Source organism: Centrocercus urophasianus, unplaced genomic scaffold, assembly GCF_019232065.1.
Source record: "Centrocercus urophasianus isolate 14NV4802_14NV808 unplaced genomic scaffold, USGS_Curo_1.0 seq_19, whole genome shotgun sequence".
Taxonomy (NCBI): domain Eukaryota; kingdom Metazoa; phylum Chordata; class Aves; order Galliformes; family Phasianidae; genus Centrocercus; species Centrocercus urophasianus.
Genome location: NW_024884744.1, coordinates 14638030 through 14658638, shown reverse-complemented (window position 1 = coordinate 14658638; position 20609 = coordinate 14638030). Strand labels below are relative to the sequence as shown.

Below are 20609 nucleotides of genomic sequence, written 5' to 3'. Positions count from 1 at the left end.
AGACTCGTATCTGTCACTGTGCTGAAGCAAGAAGTACAGGGCACACAACCTTACGAGAGTGCCAGGGATTGAGCCTGTAAGCAACCAACATCTTGCATAGAGTATAAGGCCTTAGAACACCTCTTCACTATCATGATACACCAAGTAGCATTTGGGCAGTCAAAAAATAAGCAGTGGGTTACAGAGGCATGGCCTCATTCATTCCTTCACAGCCGAAGGTCAGGGATGATGTGGTTTCTTCTTCCCACTGCACTGCTCACAGCACTGCCCATCAGTTTTGTTGTGAATCTCAAGGTTTCTTCTTTTGAAGTAAAAATTTCATTAACACATTTTTGGTCTTTAGAACCTAGTCTTTGTTTATCCAAAATGTTTTCCCTTGAAGTTCATAGCTTCCTAGTCCTGCAAAACGAGGAAAAACCTTTATTTCTCCCTGTTTGAAAGAATGCTTTGAGTTTTAAGTATTTCATCTTTGTTATAAAAACAAGGAAATGCACATCTGTTCTTAACTTTCAAACAAGTAATGAGATGGTAAAGAGCCCAAACTAAAATACTTGCCTGTGGATCACAGAAACAAAATGCAGATAGAATCTGCCTCATGGCACTAAAAAAGTGTCACTCTGGCAGTTCATAGCAAAGTAAATTACTAACCTATCCTCTGCACATCAATGGATGCAATGAGCAATGTAAACTACCAGTTCTTGCACTGTTGATAACAACAGGTTTATAGAATAAGCCTCATTGTATTTGCTCTGTTAGCCAAGTAAACTGCACATGAATTAAAAATTGATTTCTCCCCTCCCCACATCAGGGCACATCTAGCCCAGAGCTCTGCCCCAGGTGCCTGCTGGGGTGGAAGTGCCTGTGCTGGGAGGAAGGCGGCAGGAGGAATGCCTCCGTAGGCCACGGGGACAGTTCTGTGTTCATGTGCAGCAGTGGTTTCACATGCCAGTAAGCCTGAAGGGCCAGCCAGGGCACCCACACACCAGTACCACTCACACTCCAAACTGATGAGGTGCAAACTCCCTTATCTAGAGGCTGTTTGGAGACCTTTTGGTGCCTCACCTGCTCCAGTAACACCTTCTTCCTCCTGACATGACGTGCAAGGAACACAAAAGGGAGCAGTGCTCCAGAGGTGCAGGCTCCTCCAGCCACCAGAGAACAGCAGTACTAGGGGAGAAAGGTAGGAATTAAGTGGAAAACAGTGAAGTTTGGAAGAGAGTAGGGAATGTGACCTCTTGTTTGCCAGCTGGACGAAGGAGAGGTTTAATTAAGGTTCCACAAGCATACAAGGCATTTATTTTTGATGCAGTGGAAAAAAACAAGAGTTATCAACATGTTGCAAAAGAAGAACAAATACAGTTGGCCCAATAGTCTAGGATACTTGTGTTTTCAGCTACATACAGAACTAGGTGAAGGAAAAATAATCAAGCAAGGGTCAAAGAAGATAGCTCTTACTTCAAATGATTAAACTTCGGACGAAAGCTGAATTGGGAAAGCAGGAATAAAAAGGTAGCTCTTAAATTTTACGATCCACAATACTTAGATGCACAGCTGGAGAAAGAGGTCCAAATCAAAGACAGCATATTCACATCAGCAGCCCAATTCAACACAGGAATATATGCTGCGATCAAAACCATAGAGGACTTAGATGGGGGGCGGGGAGGCCTGGCTGAGCCACGTGGAACTTGAGCTTCATAGCTGCTCATACCTACAGCCCACAAGTAAACAGTCACTGAGCCTACCCTGGTTAACACCATACCCAGTTGTAAAATAAATAAATAAAAATCTGATCTGCTATGGAACATCTCTGTGTCTTTCCCAAAGGTAGAAATGAGTATTTCCCTTTATTTCATGGCTTTCTTTTTGCCCAGACCAGCCACTATTATGCATGGTACTAAAACACATAAAAAATGCTAACTTCTTGAATTCACACTTTTTGTTCCTCTGTGCAAGTTTGTACACTAGCCAGCCTTTAAAATCACAGCATTTTTTCTTGCTTAATCAAAGCCTTGTGTGAGGACACTGACGCACAATAACTTGGTACTATGCAGCCAAATCAGAGCACCCCATGTTCCACAAACAGAAGTATGAAACAGATTTTACAAATCTATGACATACACGTCAGAAGTATTTCACACGTGATTTTCATTTCCAATCTTTGATGACCCTTTTTCTCCAGAAAACAATGAACTTGAGCACATTGGCTTCAACAGCACAGAGCACACAACCCTCCTTCTGATGCGCACATACGCTCCAGTATGGGAAATCTGAACCAGAAAAACTAACAATTCAGGAACATCTGCTATCAACTTTTAAGCACTGATAGAGTACCCACGGAACACTTGTGGACATGGAGCTGTACCATAGCACTGCAAGCCCTATCTCTTTCCATCTGCCCTATCTGTAGGGCTGAGGGCGCTCCCCTCCACTCACGCCAATGGAAGTTCTGCTACCAAACTCTAAAAGGATGGCATTCCTCCACAGTGTGCAAACACATAAGCACGACCATCCCTTCCTGCTGCCCTTGAGGTAATGGCACAAAGGATAATCTGATTTTAAAACATCATAGTGACACTCAGAAGGCAAAACAAAACCTATCTTCCTAAGGCACTGCAATTCCAACTACAAATGGACCCCGAAGGCGACCGTGGATGTGGGGAAGACCCACAGAGCCAGACTGCAGCACATGGCAGCGCTGCCCGCAGGCTGGCAGGCAAGCAGGTGCCACAGGAACCCAGCCTGCACTGCACATCTGCAACATGTGATACGTTGGCCATTCTGGTCCTGCTTTTCCTATTGCTTCTTTCCATACCATTGCTAATAATAAACTGCCAGATGGCAAATGAAGAGTGTGCTGTGTGACCTTCAGCTGCCACAGCAGAATGAACCAGAGGGAATCCTGTCACTGACAGGCAAGCACACCAATCACAAGGTGCCAAAATACTTGCACTGCCAGAGCCCCTTAAGATGGGAAAAAACTACTCATCTATCTGGACTGGTGGATTTCTATGAATCTGTGAGGAGGAGGAACGAAACCTAAACACAGTAAGACAAGCTCATTTGAAAAAAAAAACCAAAAACAACAACACACACACACATAAAGAAGTTTCTGCAAAACTGTAAGAAATCTGTGTCTGTGCTCTTTTCCACATTTTTTGGAAACGCCCAGGACATACCTTTACACAAAGAAAAGGGAAAAGAACTGGAGTTCCCTCACTTCCTCGCTCAGAAAACATTCATTGTTTGGATGAGCCGTTAAATTAACTTCAGCTGTAGAAAAAAATGACTCATTAAAGAGAACAATCAAAAATTTCACTGGAGAGGGGGAGAAGGTAAGGAGGAACTTTAACCTTTCTTCTCTCCTGCCAAATTAATGACACAGTAGTTTGAAAAAACAGAGTGTAGTAACACTTCTTAATAAATAAGGCTTAAAACAGGAAGCTACAGAGAAACGAAGTGAAGGAATGAACAAAAAGTCAAGCCACAGATGATTCTAGTAGCTCTTGAGGCATGTTAATCCTCCAGCTGCACCAAAACTCCATCTGGAACCATTCTGAGGAGCAGCAAAGCTATCTTTAAGAGCTTACTCCCTAATGCAGATCGGAGTGCTAGAAGCTCATCAAACAGTTAAAGCAAGCTTTGCTCTCACCATCACAAGTCTGCTCAACAATACACTTTCAGTTTTTGTACCACACCACAGGGGAGAACAAGTAAAAGATTTTTTAATGAACGGACAACAATTTTATTCCACAGACTCATCTGAGCTGCTGCCTCTTCAGCAGGGTATGTTTTAGAGAGACTGATACTTCCTTGTGTCAGTCTGTGATTTACTGAATCCTCCTATCATCTCTGAGTGCGAACTAGGACTGGGTGCAGACCCATTCTGCTTCTGACTGCAGCAGGGATGAGTGGCACATTCACCTGAAATTGTTCTCCTTGTACACACGACCTTATCTAAACTAGTAACTTAGCTTGTCAGTGAGGCTTTTGGTCTGAGGGAAAATATTTGTTTGGACAGATATCAAGCACAGATGGCTGTACCACTATGGAAACTACAGCAGCAGCTTCACCAGTGAAGAATGCCTCATCTCAGAAACAGCTTGCTATTTTTCACCAGAACAAAAACAAATCATAATGGAAAAGTGTTCTATTCAATAGCACACATGCAGCTATACTTATATTCCTATTTTATAGTGGTACCTCCATAAAGAGCAAAGAAGCAAACCCATTTCGATAAAACCACTAGGAATCAAATCCAGCACCCCCACTCCACCATGCAAAAAGCTTCTTGAGGCTGAAAGACCCAACCCACAGGTTGCAAAGCCACAGAAACCATTCAAGTCCTACAACACAAACACTGCAACTAAGTGTTCTGCTGTCCCATTTATTCAGAACACTCAGCATTCAGCAGACTTTTGCCTCTACCTGTTTCTTCAGCCTAAACACAAATGCAAAGATGTGACCCAAATCCATAAAACACAATTAACATCACAGGAGTTATCTGCTAAAGGAATAACAGCTGATGAGCTGCTCTAACAAACGTAGAACCAAACAAGCTCAAATCGAGACAGATCAAATGTCTTCACCGAGCTGCAGGAGAAGGATTTTCGGAAAAGATGAAATACCCAAGGTAGGAGATAAATCAGACACTGAATTACAGATCATTTTGTAGCACTTTAGAAGTAACTCGTTAGCAGAGCTAATTAAAACTAATGGGGACGTTATTAATTCAAACAGAACAATGTAGTAACAGCTTACAGAGAGGAAAAAAGTTTAAAGGGACAGACTCTGAAAGGAGGTATGTTGCCCTAGTCCCATCAGCTTCAAGTTGGTTACAGCAATTCAAGTTAAGACTCCTCCCCCTCCCCCACCAAGATGAGAAGATCCTTCACGCAGAAGGATCGTCATGCAAACTTTCCTCCAAAATATATTTGCAAAAATGTTAGCGACATCTTATACCATTTTTTTTCTCTTTTCCTCTGACAATCCTTGGCACATCTTTCTACTACTGCAAGCATACAATGAAATCAGTGTAAGTAACTTAATTCATGCCTATGTTTAAAATTTTGTAGCGACCTGTCAAGCAAAGAGACTATGAGTCATTCAAGTCATTAAAGCTCAATTACGCTGACTGAAATGTGAGCTGCCAGCATTATTCCAATTCCTTCTCCTGCTCACTCATTCCTTGTACCCCTTCCTACACAACTTTGCCTTCTCCAACTTTGTAAAACTCCACTCAAAGACAACCCACTAACAGGCCAGCCAAGCAACAGGCCTGCCCAGTTCTCTCATCTTCCCTGCGTTTAAGCATCACTTCCCTGCCCTTGTGCTTTGTCCTCTTCTTGCACCCTCCCAGTCTCTTACTGCGTCATGTTTTGTCTGCTTTCCTCTCTCTAGATCACACAAGGTCCTGGAACCAGGTCTCTTCTGTGGCTATGCTCTATTTCTGCATGATCATATCAGTTCAAGTATATTTAATTATCATGTATATACTGACACTTGACTTCATGGTGGATTAATTCAAATTAAAGTCATTAAAATAATCACATTTAGATTAGCAAATGAGGAAACTTATCTTTTTATGTTCTTAATGGTCATTCTTAAAGAGTGATAACCACTAAATCATGCTGATTTGCAATATAACCTTTTAATTTAGCATTTGGTGTAATTCCCAGTTAGATAATACCATTAGTGTATATTTATGCAGATTCTTGAACAATAAAATTAATGGCCAGTAGAAGTCATCATTTACTAGTTGGTTCAATCTCCCATTTCTGACTTGTCAAGCTGAGACTGAATGAAAATCCCAATGAAATGCTGAAATACATGAATACATAAATAAGTTGCTTAACAAAATAAACTCTGCATTTAACAGTAATTTACTGTATTAAAGACTCTTCTATATTTAGTAGGTGAAACTGAATGGGCCTGGTTACATATCTCACATTTAGTAAAGGTGGGGGTTTTTTTTTTGGTTTTTTTTTGTTTGTTTGTTTTTGTTTGTTTGTTTGTTTGTTTTTTGGTAAATTAAACAACCGAAGAAATGAAATCCATTTTTCTCTTTTCACTTTCAGCTGATCTCACTCAGCTTTGAATAAACCACTCATGTAATTACAGTGGTCATATACCGAAATAAACCCAAAGTTCTGCAGTGGCTGCTGTTCTTAAATGTGAGTGTTCAGTACCTGAAATCCCAGTTCTGGATACTTCACCAATCACACTCACTACAGCAGTGGCATTTGAGAACTGCGCTGACTAAACAGGTCCGTCTTAGTTTAGCTAACACCAGCATATTAAAGCACAATTAGTTCTGAATAGAGGTTTACTTTTCAGAAAACCTTCCAAGGGTTATTCCAACCTGAACCACCCTACTTTCTCAGCCTCTGCTTGCCTTTCTCTCCAGGGGCATACTGCCACCACCCCAGGGTCAAAACAGAATTTCAGAGAAATGTAAGTACTTATTCTCTTCCCAGGAAAGCACTTCATAGAGAGAGGTGGGAAAAGGGGGATTTGGGTTCAGAGAATCACATCAGTGTAATCAGAGAGTTTTCTTAGGCTGGCATACTTCTGTGCTGCAATCCCTTTGCTCTAAAGGGCATTTCCTAATTGAAGATATAGCCCTGGTTTCCCAGAGCCTTGCAACTGAGGAAACACTGCTGGTGGCCAGCAGCTGTGTGCAGGGTGGCACTGAGCCATGCCAGTCCCCGTACAACACGGCTGTGCGCGCCAGGCGCTGAAGACACAATAACATTCCTCTCTGGCTTCAAGCCTGCAGGCTAAGAGCACCAAATAACTATTCATTCTTCCATCTTGAGACACATTCCTAACCTAGTTCAAAGGCCTGAAAAAACATGCCCTAGCTACATGCCTGCACACCTCCAGGAGGGCTTTTCCTTGTACCGCAGCTTGTGAGGAAAAGCTGCGTACCCAAAAGAATGAAACTTATTGGAGAGCTTTGTTTCATTGTTTAAGAACCCCGATACTGTTTGAAGCATTCAAAACCAGATATAAATGAACTGGCTCCACGGAAGAGTGAAGTCTCGTCGCTGCTCAAAGCACAGCAGCAGGCACAGCACACCTATGTGCCACCCTCTGCTATTTACCCTCACCTGCCTCTGCCTCCCTCCCAGACAGAGGTACGTCCCTTTGGATACCCACCCACATCAGCTGTTCAAGGAATTCAAGGACATTCAGCATCACGTTCACCAGATGATTATAAAGTCAACAAAATACAACACTATTTCTGAAATACTGACACTAGAACAAATATTAACTTTCAATAAGAAAAATATTTACAGCTTTCAACCTACAGCTTCCTAAACAAACTACAGTCCTCATTTTATTTTGCTGTTTCTCAGAAAACTGAATGCTGCTACATGCAAAATGGAGAAATATAAACAGTTGCTAACTAATAAGCCAGCCTAACCACAGCCACCGTTTACTTGTACAGGATGACACAGGACTGCTACAGACACCTGGCCTCAGCCCTCTCCTCCCAGCACACCTCAGCAGCTCCCTGATGTGCTGCAGAGAAGTGCCCCAGAAGAACACAGGCAGCCCAGCCTGAGAGGAACAGCACAAGCAGAGCCTTTCAGTACAGCAAGCTGCCTCAGTCTGCCCAAACAGCTTGCAGGGCCACATCCAAGATGCAGCAGCTTTTTGAGATTCCTCAACTACCGGTTTCCTTTGTTTCAGTTGATTTCAGCACATTTAGACTTCAGAAACACCTGTGCCTGTGCTGTGTGAGCAGGGAAGTAAAAAACAGAAATAGGTTAAATGTAGCGGACAGAAAGAGAGGCACTTTTTTCACTCTTATCACAGCAGTGACTTGCCCAAAACAAACTTTGACCATCACAAGGATTTGAAGTATCACTTATTTTCACCAGATGAAAACTGTTTGGCTTGAATTTACTAGCACTGCAAGAAGAGCATGGCTCACTCCTCTTCGTACAGCCATCATAAACATCCGCATTCCCGCAACAAGCAACCTATTACCTCACTGAAATCCAAATCATTCCAAATCCTCTGAGCAAAATTAGTTGCCACAAAACCATTAAATATCCTGAGTTGGAAGGGGACCCACACAAAGATCCTCAAGTCCAGCCCTCTGCTCCACACAGGACCACCCGAACCCCATCTCTGAGAGCAGTGTCCAAATGCTTCTTGAACTCTGGCAGCTCGGGGCTTTGCCCACTGACCTGGGATCTGTTCTGTGCCCACCTGTGCCCTCTGCTCCCTGTGAGGAGCTGCAGCTGCCATGAGGGCTCCCCCAGCTCCTCTGCTCTGGGCTGGACCCAGGGCCCTTAGCTGCTCCTCGTACCTCTTGCCCTCCAGATCCTTTCCCATCTTCCTACCTCTTTCAGCAACTGTGCAGCTGAGCTACCTCCATTGGTCTCTTCCATGAAATGCAAGCAGTCTATGGAAGGAAACATCCTTAAGGATATATTCCAAAGTAAAACGTTATTTATTCTCATTCTCTATGGGTAAAAAAAAAAAAATCCTTTCCTACCTTGCTCTTTAAATGCAGGCCAGGCTGCATTTCATGTAATTCATGAAGATGAATTACCACCAAGTATTTTAATCTAGGTTTCCTCACTGACACAATCAGCTGTCACTTCAGATCTCTCCTGCACCTCTGAAGTACAGGAAGCTTGAGTCAGAACCAAAGCAGGGAAGCCCTGGCTGCAGCCATGGTGTCTCCAGCTCCACATCTCTGCTCCACTCCCTCGCTGTCACCTACAGACTGGCAAGCAAGACTCAAACTGAGATATGCAGTAAGAGGAGCAACAAACTCAGACAATCTCCCACTTCAATGTACACTTCTGGAGGTTGTTTCATTCTCTTGGCCAAGATATACATTTGGACACAGTGTTTAACAACAGACGTCACTGGTGATGTCTACATGTGCATTATCTCAAGGCAGGAATAAAGGACTGTTGTTCAGTTGTCTGTTGCTTTTGTTATTGCTGTTTTGTTTTTTTTGTTGTTTATTTTGATTTAAGTGTAAATTCAGTCAAATACTGGCAGAAGGAACTCGCAATCACTGGTCCACTCTTCACTTGTGTGGAGCTTTTCTTTTTTTACACCTTCAGAGAACTGCTCTACTGAAGGAAAACTCTCCTGCAGAGTTTGGTTATGCATTTTATTGAGTTGCACAGCCAACTTAAGGAGTTCCCACCTCACAGTTACCTTTTACAAAAACACTTGTGCACTACACAGAAAGCCAAAGCACTGAAGGATATGAATCAAGGCTGATGGATATTTTCTGTTTTTCCTCAGATTCTGATTTTAGGTGCCCTAGTGACTTACTAATATCCAACCTACACAGACTTGGAAAATAAAAAATACAAAGAAATAGCAAATTAAACTGTAGTTGCAGATGTTCCCACACTGAATTCATAACATGTTTAGTCAGACAGTTCAATCGTACAAGCACACTTCAGTTGTTCTGCTAACTGCAACGAGTGGAACACTCCTATAACCTAATTCCTTTCTCCTGAACTGTACCTTTCTTGAAAACCTAATTGGTCATTTTTTCCACATCCCCAGTTTCCAAATAAATGGGACCTTACAACAGCTGACAAGTGGTACGCGGGCAAACCTCCACGCTATGCCACAGCCCGGGTGCATCTCATCGTACGGTTCAGGTGGCTGACAGCAGATCCCTTAACCAGACTCCCAAATTAATACAAACAGTTGAACACACGCAAACTTTTGCTGCCCCACGAACCTGATCAAACACCGCTCTGAAGAAAATACAGTTTGCAATTACCCAAGGTTAAATCTCTAATAACAGCCTTCAGAGAACATGACCTAGATGTGTCAAACATGATCAGAGAGATATATATCAAGACATCTTTTAGTTAGTTAAAGTGTGCCAGACTTATTTAAACCTCCTTTATCTGTTCACACCTTGCCTTTTGTTCTATTTTCCAACATTTCTGTAAGCAGAGAATAAAGCCGTTGAACTTGAGAATCTTTTTTAAGTCACCGACACCTCTCCTTCACTACCTTTATCTCACAAATTCAGAATAATAACCATCACGATTACCATTCATCTAGAAGGCAGAAGGAGGTAAAAATAGCATAATGCTACTCACTTTTACGAACGGGTAATGCAATGCACTACACATAGAACACCAAGAGCCAGCTTTTAACATTCTGACAAATTGCGAACTTAGATACATTTGTTAATATTAACATTTTTGCATTGCAGCTCTTATCACAAAGTGAAAACCCCAAGATCTGATGGAACAAGCCACAACATTTTTGCCATTTAAGGTTTTCTTTCACAAGATATTACATTAAAGAATTTTAAAGGAATCCATACTTCCTAGTCCAGAAGAAAAATTGTGAAACTCCAGTGAACCTGTTTTAATGGAATTTATTGTAACTGCCCAATCAGTGCAGAGTTAAGAAAAAAATACTGCAGTTAAAGAAAATCTATGTGAATGCAGTTTTCCTTTCACCACACATTTCGTAACAGCAATACTTTCTTGGATATCAAAGTTCACTCACTCTTCTTTGTTTTGTACCTAATTTAGGAGTTGTATTTCCCCACTTATGAACGTTATCTAAGTAAACACACGTGACTCTCCACAGTTGCTAGTTAAAAATGAGTGTCCTCCTTGCCCTGCAGTGCTGTTTCATTTTCAAAATTAAACCATATTCAGAAACCAGTTAAAACACTGACATTGGGCCCCTCACTGCAAGAAAGACACTGAGGCCCTGGAGTGTATCCAGACAAGGGCAAGGGAGCTGTGAAGGGTGTGGAGCACAATTCTTATGGAGAGCAGCTGAGGGAACTGGATGTTCAGTCCAGAAGAAGCTCAGGGGAGACCTCACTGCTCTCTACAACTCCCTGAAAGAAGGTCATGGTGAGGCAGGGCTTGGCCTCTACCCCCGGGTAACAGTGAAAGGATGAGAGGGAATGGCCTCAAGTTGTGCCAGGGGAGATTCAGGTGGGTATCACAAACAATTTATTCTCAGAGTGGTGAGGCACTGGCACAGCTGCCCAGGGAGGTGGGGGGTCACCATCCCTGGAGGTGTTCAAGTAACATAGAGATGCAGCACTGAGGGACGTGGCTGGTGGCTGGCCAACGGTTGGACTAGATGATCCTAGTGGTCTTTTCCGACCTTAATGACACTACGATTCTATGATAAACATGGAACCCATGGGGTAAACAAGTCCCGATGGTACTTCATTATCTACTGCACTAGTTAATAAATCATACAGTTACAATTTTTAAGCCAGGAAAACAAAAAAGAGAAGTATTGAGAAACTTGTCATTAAAACTAAAGGAGGAGGGAATAAATGAGCATTAAAATTTAATGTAGGAGTGGATCTACTGTCCAAACTACAAAAACAAATGAACAAAAAAATGCAATTATAAGCTTGTGTTTTTGTTAAACAGGACAACTGCAAATATGCAGATACGTGGAGACAGGCTCAATTCTGGCAAATAATTAGGTTTGGGCAAAACTGGTGTGCTCGCACAGTAAGTAGTGCACAGTTTTGACTACAGTAATGCCCACAGAGCACGGAAAACTTTCATAATGCACTGGTATTTGTGTTGGTGCCGATCCAGAAATAGGGGAACTTCTGTTCTTTCAGTTCTGGAAAGAACCTTACCCCACACACTTCTTTTAATGGTACACATCTTGCTTTGGTAATTTTTTGTTTCATTTGTTCACCTCAAGTTTTTAACTTGCAGAAGCAAATCCGATTATAGAAAATTAATAAAAAATAAATAAAATAAAATAGAAAGCAACACCCCAAGAAGCCATCCCACTTATACTGAACACTCATACAAGAGTAATCTTCTGTTTGCCCTAATGTATATCTTTAGGAGACACAAAAAATATTTCCGTTTTTCACCTCAATAGAGCCCTGCCTTATCTAGAGCCAGACACAAGGCAGGATCCCCCTACAGCTGTTGTCGCACCTTGTCTGGCTGTCCTACAGCACCAAGGCCCAACACGCATTGGGCAAAGAGGCATTGCTACAGCTGCAAGGGAGCCAAGTCACCACTTGTTCGGGCCACACATAAACTATTCAGTGTTATTAGCACTCACTTTCACAAGTTCTCATGCTCATCAACAAAATGGAAATGAGGCGGCGGAATAATGCCTGTGCTTTGAAGCTCTGGAGATCAAAGCCACATACCTGCCTCATTCTGTGATCCTGCTTCAGCCTTTCCTGTTATTCGTATGCCAACATACACTGCCTTCCTTTCTGGAATATTTTTGGATTGCATGTTCTGAGCACAAGCTACCTGCAGTTTATCTTCATACCCCTGATACTCCTAGGAGGTTTCTCTTCTCGTACCAATCCCAAAGTTGAGAATGTGCTTCCTACATCTAATCACCTGTGCACGCGAGATCCTAAGCAGGAATAAAATGCCTTAGAATGCAACACCACTCCCCAAACTTCACCTCAGCTTCATGCCACAGGCTGCTGTTTTCCAGCAGGATTTGGCTACTGCAGCACAGAAATCTACCTGCCACAGGATCCAAGCACTGAGGAGCCACGGGCTGATCTCGGCACATGAATCAGTCCCCAGTTCTCCCAAGCAGAAGAAAGTGTGTGGGCAGGGGAGCTCCCAGCAGTTTCACTGTTGCACTTTTAAAAGAATGAGAGGAGAAGAGAGCTACAAAGGCTAAGACAGGGCCAGATGTTAGGAAACAGCCCACAGTGTGTGACAATGGAAGCAACGGGATTTGAGAGAGTGCAGAGAAGAGCTGAGGGTGGGAAAGATCTATTTATTCTTTTATTATTCGAAAATCTACACGATTGTTTAAGCCAGTATCTTTACTGTTCAGAGAAACAAGAACACTTCAAAGAAGTTAAAAGAAACTTTAAGAGTGTAATGCCCCAGCAACCTGCAAGTGACATGGACAGGGGGAAGGACTGGGCAGCAGCAGGACAAAGACAGGAGCTGCTGGCTTGCAGCAGAGCAGCAGCAACCATTTTACCCACTGGGAGTTGAATGGCAAACATGTGAGGTCCTTGCCTTGTAGCCTGGAACAAGAAAACATTCCTGAATGGATAAAACAAGAGTTATCCAGATAGTTTTGGCCTTCACTGGGGGGAAGGGGAAAAGAAGCCTGCTCTATGGAGAGGGAGAAAGAAAACTGAATAGGCACAGTTCTTCCGCCACTTCTGAGATTAAAGGGATAAATAAAAACCAGCTATGCAAGAGATGGAGAGCAAAGAAAGGGCACTTGAAGCAGCCTTCCCCATCCCTTACTGATACCTGCAGCTTCAGCTCTTCCTCACCAGGCCTGATTGTCTCTCTCTGTATCTGCTATATTCCGAGTGGTTTTTCCTTACTCTTCCACACTGTTCAGGCAGCAGAAGGACCAACAACAGCCGCCTGCTTGCCCTTCCAGGCAGCACCTGCACATCTGCTGCGCAGGAGCAGTGCAAGGTGACACAGGGTGAGATGGAACCTGCATGGCCGCCCCTTGAAAGGGGTGCACAAAGCTTCAGACTTGGAGCACAATCCCTACTCGTGCCAGCAAGGAATGGTTTACCTTAAGGTTCTCCACAACTGTTCCAGGCATGTGCGAGCACAATGCCTGCGGGCCAATACACCACTCACCTCGAGGCAGAGTTTCTCAAGCATGGCATTAGGTACAGTAGCGCAGGCTGATTACCCTGCCAAACCTCAATTCCACCTCCAAAGCAACAAAAGTCTGAGGATTTGACAACAAAAAGATTTAAGCATGGTCTATCATGGACAATTCATTTTTTTTCCTCTAATGAACTCAAGATGAACTAGTTAGGCTGAACTTTGTGAGGAAAGTTCCATCTGATGGCAAGGAATCCAGCATGAGAAATAGGAGCCTGATGGGTTAACATCTGAGTAGGCAGCTGAGCTGAGTGATGGGGAGGGCATAGGGCAGCATGGCTGCAGACTACCCACATAATTACAGATCGACTCTTCCTGGCCTCCCAGGAGAAGTTCTACTTGCTTAACCCAATCCTAATTTGGGGGAAGAAGAGCTAACTTCAAACAGCAGTTCCTCTATTAGACAACACCTTTCATCACGCCCCTCTGCAAGCAGCCATGTGGTGTTTTCAGCATGTTCCTTGGACAGGTGGGCACATTCTGTCCCACTGATCAGCACAGCTCCGGCAGGGACCTCCCCACTGCTGGGATGGATGGAGAGCTTTGCCACAGCCTTTGTGTTAAGGTGACACATGGGATCAATTAAAGCGAGGTGTCAACAGCAAAGTAAGCACGTCTTTGAAAATCTGCAAGGGAACAGCTGTGGCACTGCCGCCCCTCAGACCCACAGTTTCTGACTCCTGCACATGTTCATCACTCCCCCAGACCTCAGCGCCAGATTTCTTTGGCACCTGCTTCTCCAGTCTTAGCGCAGAACAGGGAAGAACAGCAATACTCCTATCAATGGGAGTCTCAAAACAGCATGCTGCATCCTCTGGCAAACCTCTGCAGGAGCTCAGGGCAATGCGGACTGGGACACTCCAGAGCCCTGGCAGGGCTCCCAAAGAGTACCATACAGCGCAGTGCATCTGGTCACTGAGCACTGTAACAGCCACATGGACACAAACAAAACATTTTCTTCCTGCCACCATCCAAGCCAGAGCAGCAACACCTGTGCTAATCTGAGACCTCTCTTTGAACTCTGAACTGGTTCTGGCCTTTGCAAGTCCTGTAAGACCAACATCTATGAGTGTACTGCTCAAACAGGCAGCAAATACACACAGCCTGCTCTGTCTTTGTTCAGGTTCTATAAACACTGTCACCATGCAAAATGGAAGCTCTGGTCCTGAGCATCCCACCTTTGCACCAAGCGAATGCATGATACAAGCAGCACATTTAGCGTACTTCATTATACTTACAACAAAATAATAAAGAGCAGTATGAAACTCATCCCCTCACACCACCATGTACGCCATCTGTGCCAACATCCATTGACACTACTGGGACTGCTGCTGCTCAAACACAGCAAGAGCTGCTAACAGCACATGTAATGACAGAGCTAACCAGGGAGCTGGCTGCCCGTGCACAACAGCAGTCACCTTTCATGGAGTGACTCCCACACCTGCATTGTGCTGCAGCAGCTCCTGGACCAGATATGTTTGCTCTCAGCTGCTTCAAGTCTCCACAGAGCAGAACTGCAGCACTGTTGGTGGCCACACCTCTACTCATCAGCTACCTGCAACCAAGATGCAACAGCCCAGCATAGGGCTTTTCCAAATGAAAAGTGGAAAGCTTTAGGGAAAAACAAAACACACCAGTTTGGCCTATGACAAAGGCATGCTTTTGGGGCCTGCTTCTCATGCTGCCTGCAACACTGCCACGAGCATGGGGCAGCCATGCTCCACATCAACTGAAGCACAAACGGTGGACGTAACAATTTGAAGACTCCTAAGCCCTTCCCAAATTCGAAGCACTTTCCAAACCTAGCTGAGTCCCAGTTCAGCACAGCCTTGTGAGGTGATGCCGCCAGCAGAGTTCTACACGTGGGAAAACACGAGTAGCGTGGCTCGCCGCCCTCCCGAGCCGCAGGAGCAAGCGCTAGCCAAAGGAGGATTAAAACCGGAGCTTCCTATTTCCAGCCCCATGCTCTCAGCCAATTCACATTTTCATTTTCTGCAGACCACACAGTAACTACGCACCGCAACGCCGCACCCGCGCAGTCCACACCCGGTATCAGCAGTCGCATCTCAGCAGTACCTTCCGGGACGGGGCCACAGCAACCGGGCCGCCCCCTAACACCGCACTCCGGGAACGGGCCCGAGCCACCGCGGGGTCACCCCCCCCCCCGGCCCCGGCCATCCCCGGGGGGCACAGCGCCGCGCCCCTCCCCCTCGCGAGGGCACCACAGAGCTCCCCGCGAGGCCGCGCCCCCGGAGCTCACCTTCCCGGCCGGCTCCTAGGGCTCCTCCCGCTTCTGGAAGCTGATGCTGGCGTACGCGCTCAGGTCGTCGCTGGAGTGGCTGCTCCCGCGCGGGGAGCGGGGCTGCGGCGGTTTCCCCCCCGGGCCGGAGGCGCCCTCCGCGGGGGGATGCAGGTGGTGGCGGCGGTGGCCGCAGTCCTTCACCAAGTCCAGGTCGATGTAGTTGAGTCCGTTCTCCAGCGCGGCCCCCGGCCCCCTGCTAGCGGACGGCGGCTCTCCGGCGGCGGGCCGCAGCCACACGTTCTCGAAGGAGGCCGAGCTGTGGCGCTTCACCTCCTCGGCGCCTCCGGCACCGCCGCAGGGGAACGGCGCCCCGGGACCGCCGCCGCCTGCCGCCCCGCGGGCGGTGCTCGGCGTGGACGAGAAAGTCTCGGAACTGTGCCGCCGGCGGCCGCCCTGCGGGTCGGCGCGGATCACCTTGGCGCTCTGGTTACGGCCGGGGCTGAGGCTGACGCGGGTGAAGGCGCTGCCCGCGCCGGGGCCCCCGAGCAGGGAGGAGGAGCGCGGCGGCGCCGCCGCCAGCTCGGCCGCGGACCGCGGCAGCTCGGGGGAAGCGGCGGCGGCCGGCGGCGGCTTCTCAGCGGCTGAGCGGCCCGCTCGCGCGTCGGCGTAGCCGAGCAGCGGAGCGGGCGAGGAGGGCGAGGGGCTGTCGGCGCAGTCCGAGCAGGAGCCCCCCAGCTGCACGCTCACGTAGTCCCGGCCGGGGGGGGCCGCACCGCGACCCGGCCGTGCCGCGGGGGCCGCCCGCGCGGCGGCGAAGGCGCTGGGGCAGTGGGCGCGGGGCGGCCCCAGCTCCATGTTCATGTACTCTTCGGCGGCCTCCCCGCCCGGCGGCCGCGGCAGCCCCGGGGCGGCCGAGGGGAAAGGCGGCTTGTTCCCAGGGACGAACTCGATGTTCACGTACTCGCCGGGGCTCTTGGGCTCCGGGGGCGGTAGCGGCGGGGGCTGCTCGCGGGCCCGCGGCAGGGTGCTGGCCTTGGGGCCGCCCAGCGACAGCCGCGTGGGTCGCGCCAGGCGGCCCTTGGTCTGCACGGCCGTGTCCACCTTGCGCGGGGGCTGCGAGCGCGGCGCGGGACCCTCGGGGCCGCAGGGGCCGCCCAGACTGTCGCTGCTGGTGGAGGACGATGAGTCCTCGGCGGCGTAGAGGAGGCGGCCGGAGCCGAGCGCCACGCGGGGCTGGGGGCTGCCCTCCTCGCCCGCCGGCCCGCCGGCCCGCCGGTGCACGTGCTTGAAGGAGCGCGGCAACGAGAAGTAGGAGTAGATGGGCTTGTGGAGGACCGCAGCGGCCGCCTCCTCGACGCCCGGCTGCCCCGCCGCCCCGAAGTAGCAGTCGGGCGGCGTGCTGGTGGTGGAGCCGCTGGCCGGGGACATGTTGATGTAGTCGCCGCCGCCGCAGGGCAGCTTCCCTTCGTTGCTCTCCACCGAGAGCTTTGGGTGGTGGCCGGCACCGTTCGTCCAAATCTTGCCGTAGCCGGCAGAGCCGCTGTCCGGGGAGTAGCTGCCGCTGGGGGACATCATCATGTAGCCGTTGGAGTCCACCGTAGCCTGAGGGTGGCGGCCCCCTCTGCCAGGGTTGATGATTTGCTGCGGGGCTGACACGCTCTTGGGGCTCATGGGCATGTAATCACCGCCCTTGGGGGCAGCCCCACCGCTGGGCAAGGGGGCTACGCCAGGGGACATGGGCATGTAGCCATCATCCGTGTGCGGAGCAGAGTTGGTCCTATGATGGCTGCCATCTAGGTGGTGCATCTCCAGACACTCCTCAGGGTAGGAGTGAGTAGGCACAAAGGCCGAGTGCCGGTAGGAGGGCAGCCGGCTGCTGCCACAGGGGTAAGAAGGCAACATCTCCGTATACTCCTCAATGGAAGCCACCGAAGACTGGGAGGGTGTCTTCTGGTGGGAGATGGTGGGTGAAGTGCCCGCAGAGTGAGTCCGTTTCCTGAACGCCTTGTCCAAGTCAGCAATGTCCTCGCTACCGGCTCGGGGACAGCATGACGTGCTGGGATAGCGGGGCTGCTGCTGCGGGTGGCAGGTGCGTGGGATGAAGTGGCCATTGGGAGCTGCCAGGCTGCAGCAGGACGAAGCAGCCTTCCCCCCCATGCAGATGTAATTGAGCTCTTCATCGCCCCGAGCTGGTGGGGTGTGTCCTAGAGAATCCGGGGTCACACTGCGAAAAGAGTTGCGGAAATCACACGGGCTAGAACCATATTCATCAGAAGAAATAAATCCACCATCGCTAGGGGAGCCAGAAACCGAAGCACTGGACCTTCGTGGAAACAGGCAGTCTGATGTGGAGCCATGGCCACTGGTGCTGCTGGATGACAGGCTGACTGGGCTGGTGGCCGACGGGGAGCAGCGCGAGGAAGGCATTGGGATGGAACGGCTGTGGTTGAGTGGAGGATGGAGCCTGGAGTTGCCACGGTGTCTGTGCGAGTGAGTCCGGTTGGCACTGGGGCTAACTGGGCTACCATCCACCGAGGCAGGCCTTGACATGGTGCCTTCCCCATCGCTGGATGCGCGGACCCGGAAAGAGCTGGGTTTGCCACCCATACCTCCTCCCCCACCGCCAGCTGGGGAAGTAGCCGTAACGCTCTCGGTTCTGGACCGGCGACTGAGCCCCACTTGGCTGGGCGGAGGGTTGTTGATGTGGTGCCTGCTACGAAGGGGCACAGAAATGGGGTTGGAACAATTGGAGGAGGACTGGCTCTTGCTGCGCGGTCGGAATTCCTCGCTCATGGCTCTCATGGCCTCCAGGATGGTTTCATGCATGTTCTGTGCTACCACAGAGTCATCCACCTGCATCCAGAACTCCCCAGGCCCGGTCACTGCCGAGCGTCCCACCTCGATGAAGAAGAAGTTCTCAGAGTGTCCGCAACGGCGGATATTGAGCAGCTGCAGCACCACAGCAGCCGCATCCGAATTCAGCTTTACGAAGCTGATGGTCTTGTTAGTCAGGCACAGGCGGTAGATGCCAATCAGGTTCTTTGTCTGGCCTAGCCCCTTAGGCTTCAGAATTACTTGCCAAACTTCCTTAAAAGCTGGGCCAGGGGCTACCTCGCCATAGCTGTCCTCACCTGCTTCCCCCAGCCCCACGCTGCTGCCCCCAAAGGTGACATCACTGTGGTGGTGGTGATGATGGTGGTGGAGGTGGTGGTGGCCCTTGGCCCTGTTGTGCAACTGCAGCAGCGCTTGGTACCAGCTCTCCTGTTCCAATTCACTGTCAGCTGCGATGGCAAAGTGCTCGTCCTTGGTGTAGAGGGCCACCAGGTGCTTGTTCTTGGAGTCAGCCCGCTTGTTGATGTTGAAGCAGCTTTCCAATGGGATGGAGCGCTTGGGGGCCCCCGACTTGTGTCTCCATTTCTTCTCATTCTCGTAATACTCCAGCCGGGCGGGTCCAGACTCGCTGGCTGTCCTTAGCACGAAAAAGCGTTTATGCATGCTCTTGGGTTTGCGCAAGTAACCCACCTTTCTGACATCCGAGAAGAAGCCCTCGTTGTTATCTGTGGGGCTGGCCATGGCGAGAGGCAGTGCTGCTGCAACCGCCGTCAGCAGTCCACAAGACCCCAAAACAGCTGAGCCAGCTGCAAAAGTCAACAACCACCCAAAATAAAATGCACACAACAATTTACAATTAAAAAAAAAAAAAAAAAAAAAAAAAAGAAAAAAAGCTCAGGATCCCCTTCTGAAAACGGGACGGCGGAGGGACAGGAGCACGGAGTGAGCAGCTGTTCGGCAGCAGAGGCAGCCTCCGGCACCAGACCGGAGTTCGTGTCGCTGTTTATGCCCCAATCGCCACTACGTGCGCGTCTTTAATAAGTTACAGTCCGGTCCCGCTCAGTCCAGGCGAAAGCCGCGTCCCGGGGGCAGCCGCCGGGAGGGAGAATCGCATCCTCGGTCCGCGGGGTTCGAGTCCCCACGGGGCACGAGGTCCGGCAGCCCTTCCTCTCTCAACTTTACCTCCGCGAGCTGCGATTCTTGTTGCAGATTAAATATCCTCTCGGGGGCGGAGATTGTTTTGCAAAGTCCGGGGTTTGCACCCAAAAAAAAAAAAAAAAAAAAAAAAAAAAAAAGCACGCTTCTTCCCCCCCTCCCGAATTAAAAAAAAAATAAAAAAAAAAAATAAAAAAAGAAACCAACAGGAAAGCCCCGGAGCACAGCACAGCACAGCCGCCCCCCAGGCTCAGCGCCGCGGCTGCTGCTGCTCCCGCTCGGGCGCGCGGAGGAGGCTGCCGACCCCATTCAGTCCCATCTCGTTAGGCAGAGAAAGTGCCATTTCCACACGGAACGCGACCCCGGCGGCGGCAGGAGGGGAAGCAGCCCGAGCGCGGCACGAACATCCCCTCTTCCTCCTCCTCCTCATTCCAGGAGGCAGTGCCTCAGCGGCCGGCGGCACGGCTCCCTCACGCGCCCCAGGCTGGCGGGGGACGCGGGCACGGCCGCGACGACTCGCTCCACGCCGGCTTGTCCGCGGAGTTTCCCTGCGCCCCGCACCGAAACGGGTGCCGGGGGCCGCGCTTCGCTCTCCGGCCCCTCCGCCCGCCGCCGCGGCTCAGGCTCGCTGCGAGCAGAACAACACGTGACGGCGCCAGCGCGTGGACCATCCCCGAGCCGCCGCCGCCGCCAGGCTCCCGGCCAGCCCAGCGCCGCGGCCCCGCGGCCCGCCCCGCCGCTCCCCG

The 20609-nt window shown here is 49.2% G+C and overlaps 1 protein-coding gene across 1 annotated transcript in view; it reads right to left on the bottom strand.

Moving 5' to 3' along the window:
• The window catches only part of IRS1 (insulin receptor substrate 1), a 47921-nt gene extending 27937 nt beyond the window's left edge, over nucleotides 1–19984 (bottom strand). Inside the window, exon 1 of the mRNA XM_042821112.1 lies at nucleotides 15895–19984. Within this exon, the coding sequence (XP_042677046.1) occupies nucleotides 15910–19449 (3540 nt within the window). The 5' untranslated portion in view covers nucleotides 19450–19984 and the 3' untranslated portion in view covers nucleotides 15895–15909. The remainder of the gene's footprint in view (nucleotides 1–15894) is intronic.
• Nucleotides 19985–20609: the final 625 nt, after the last annotated feature.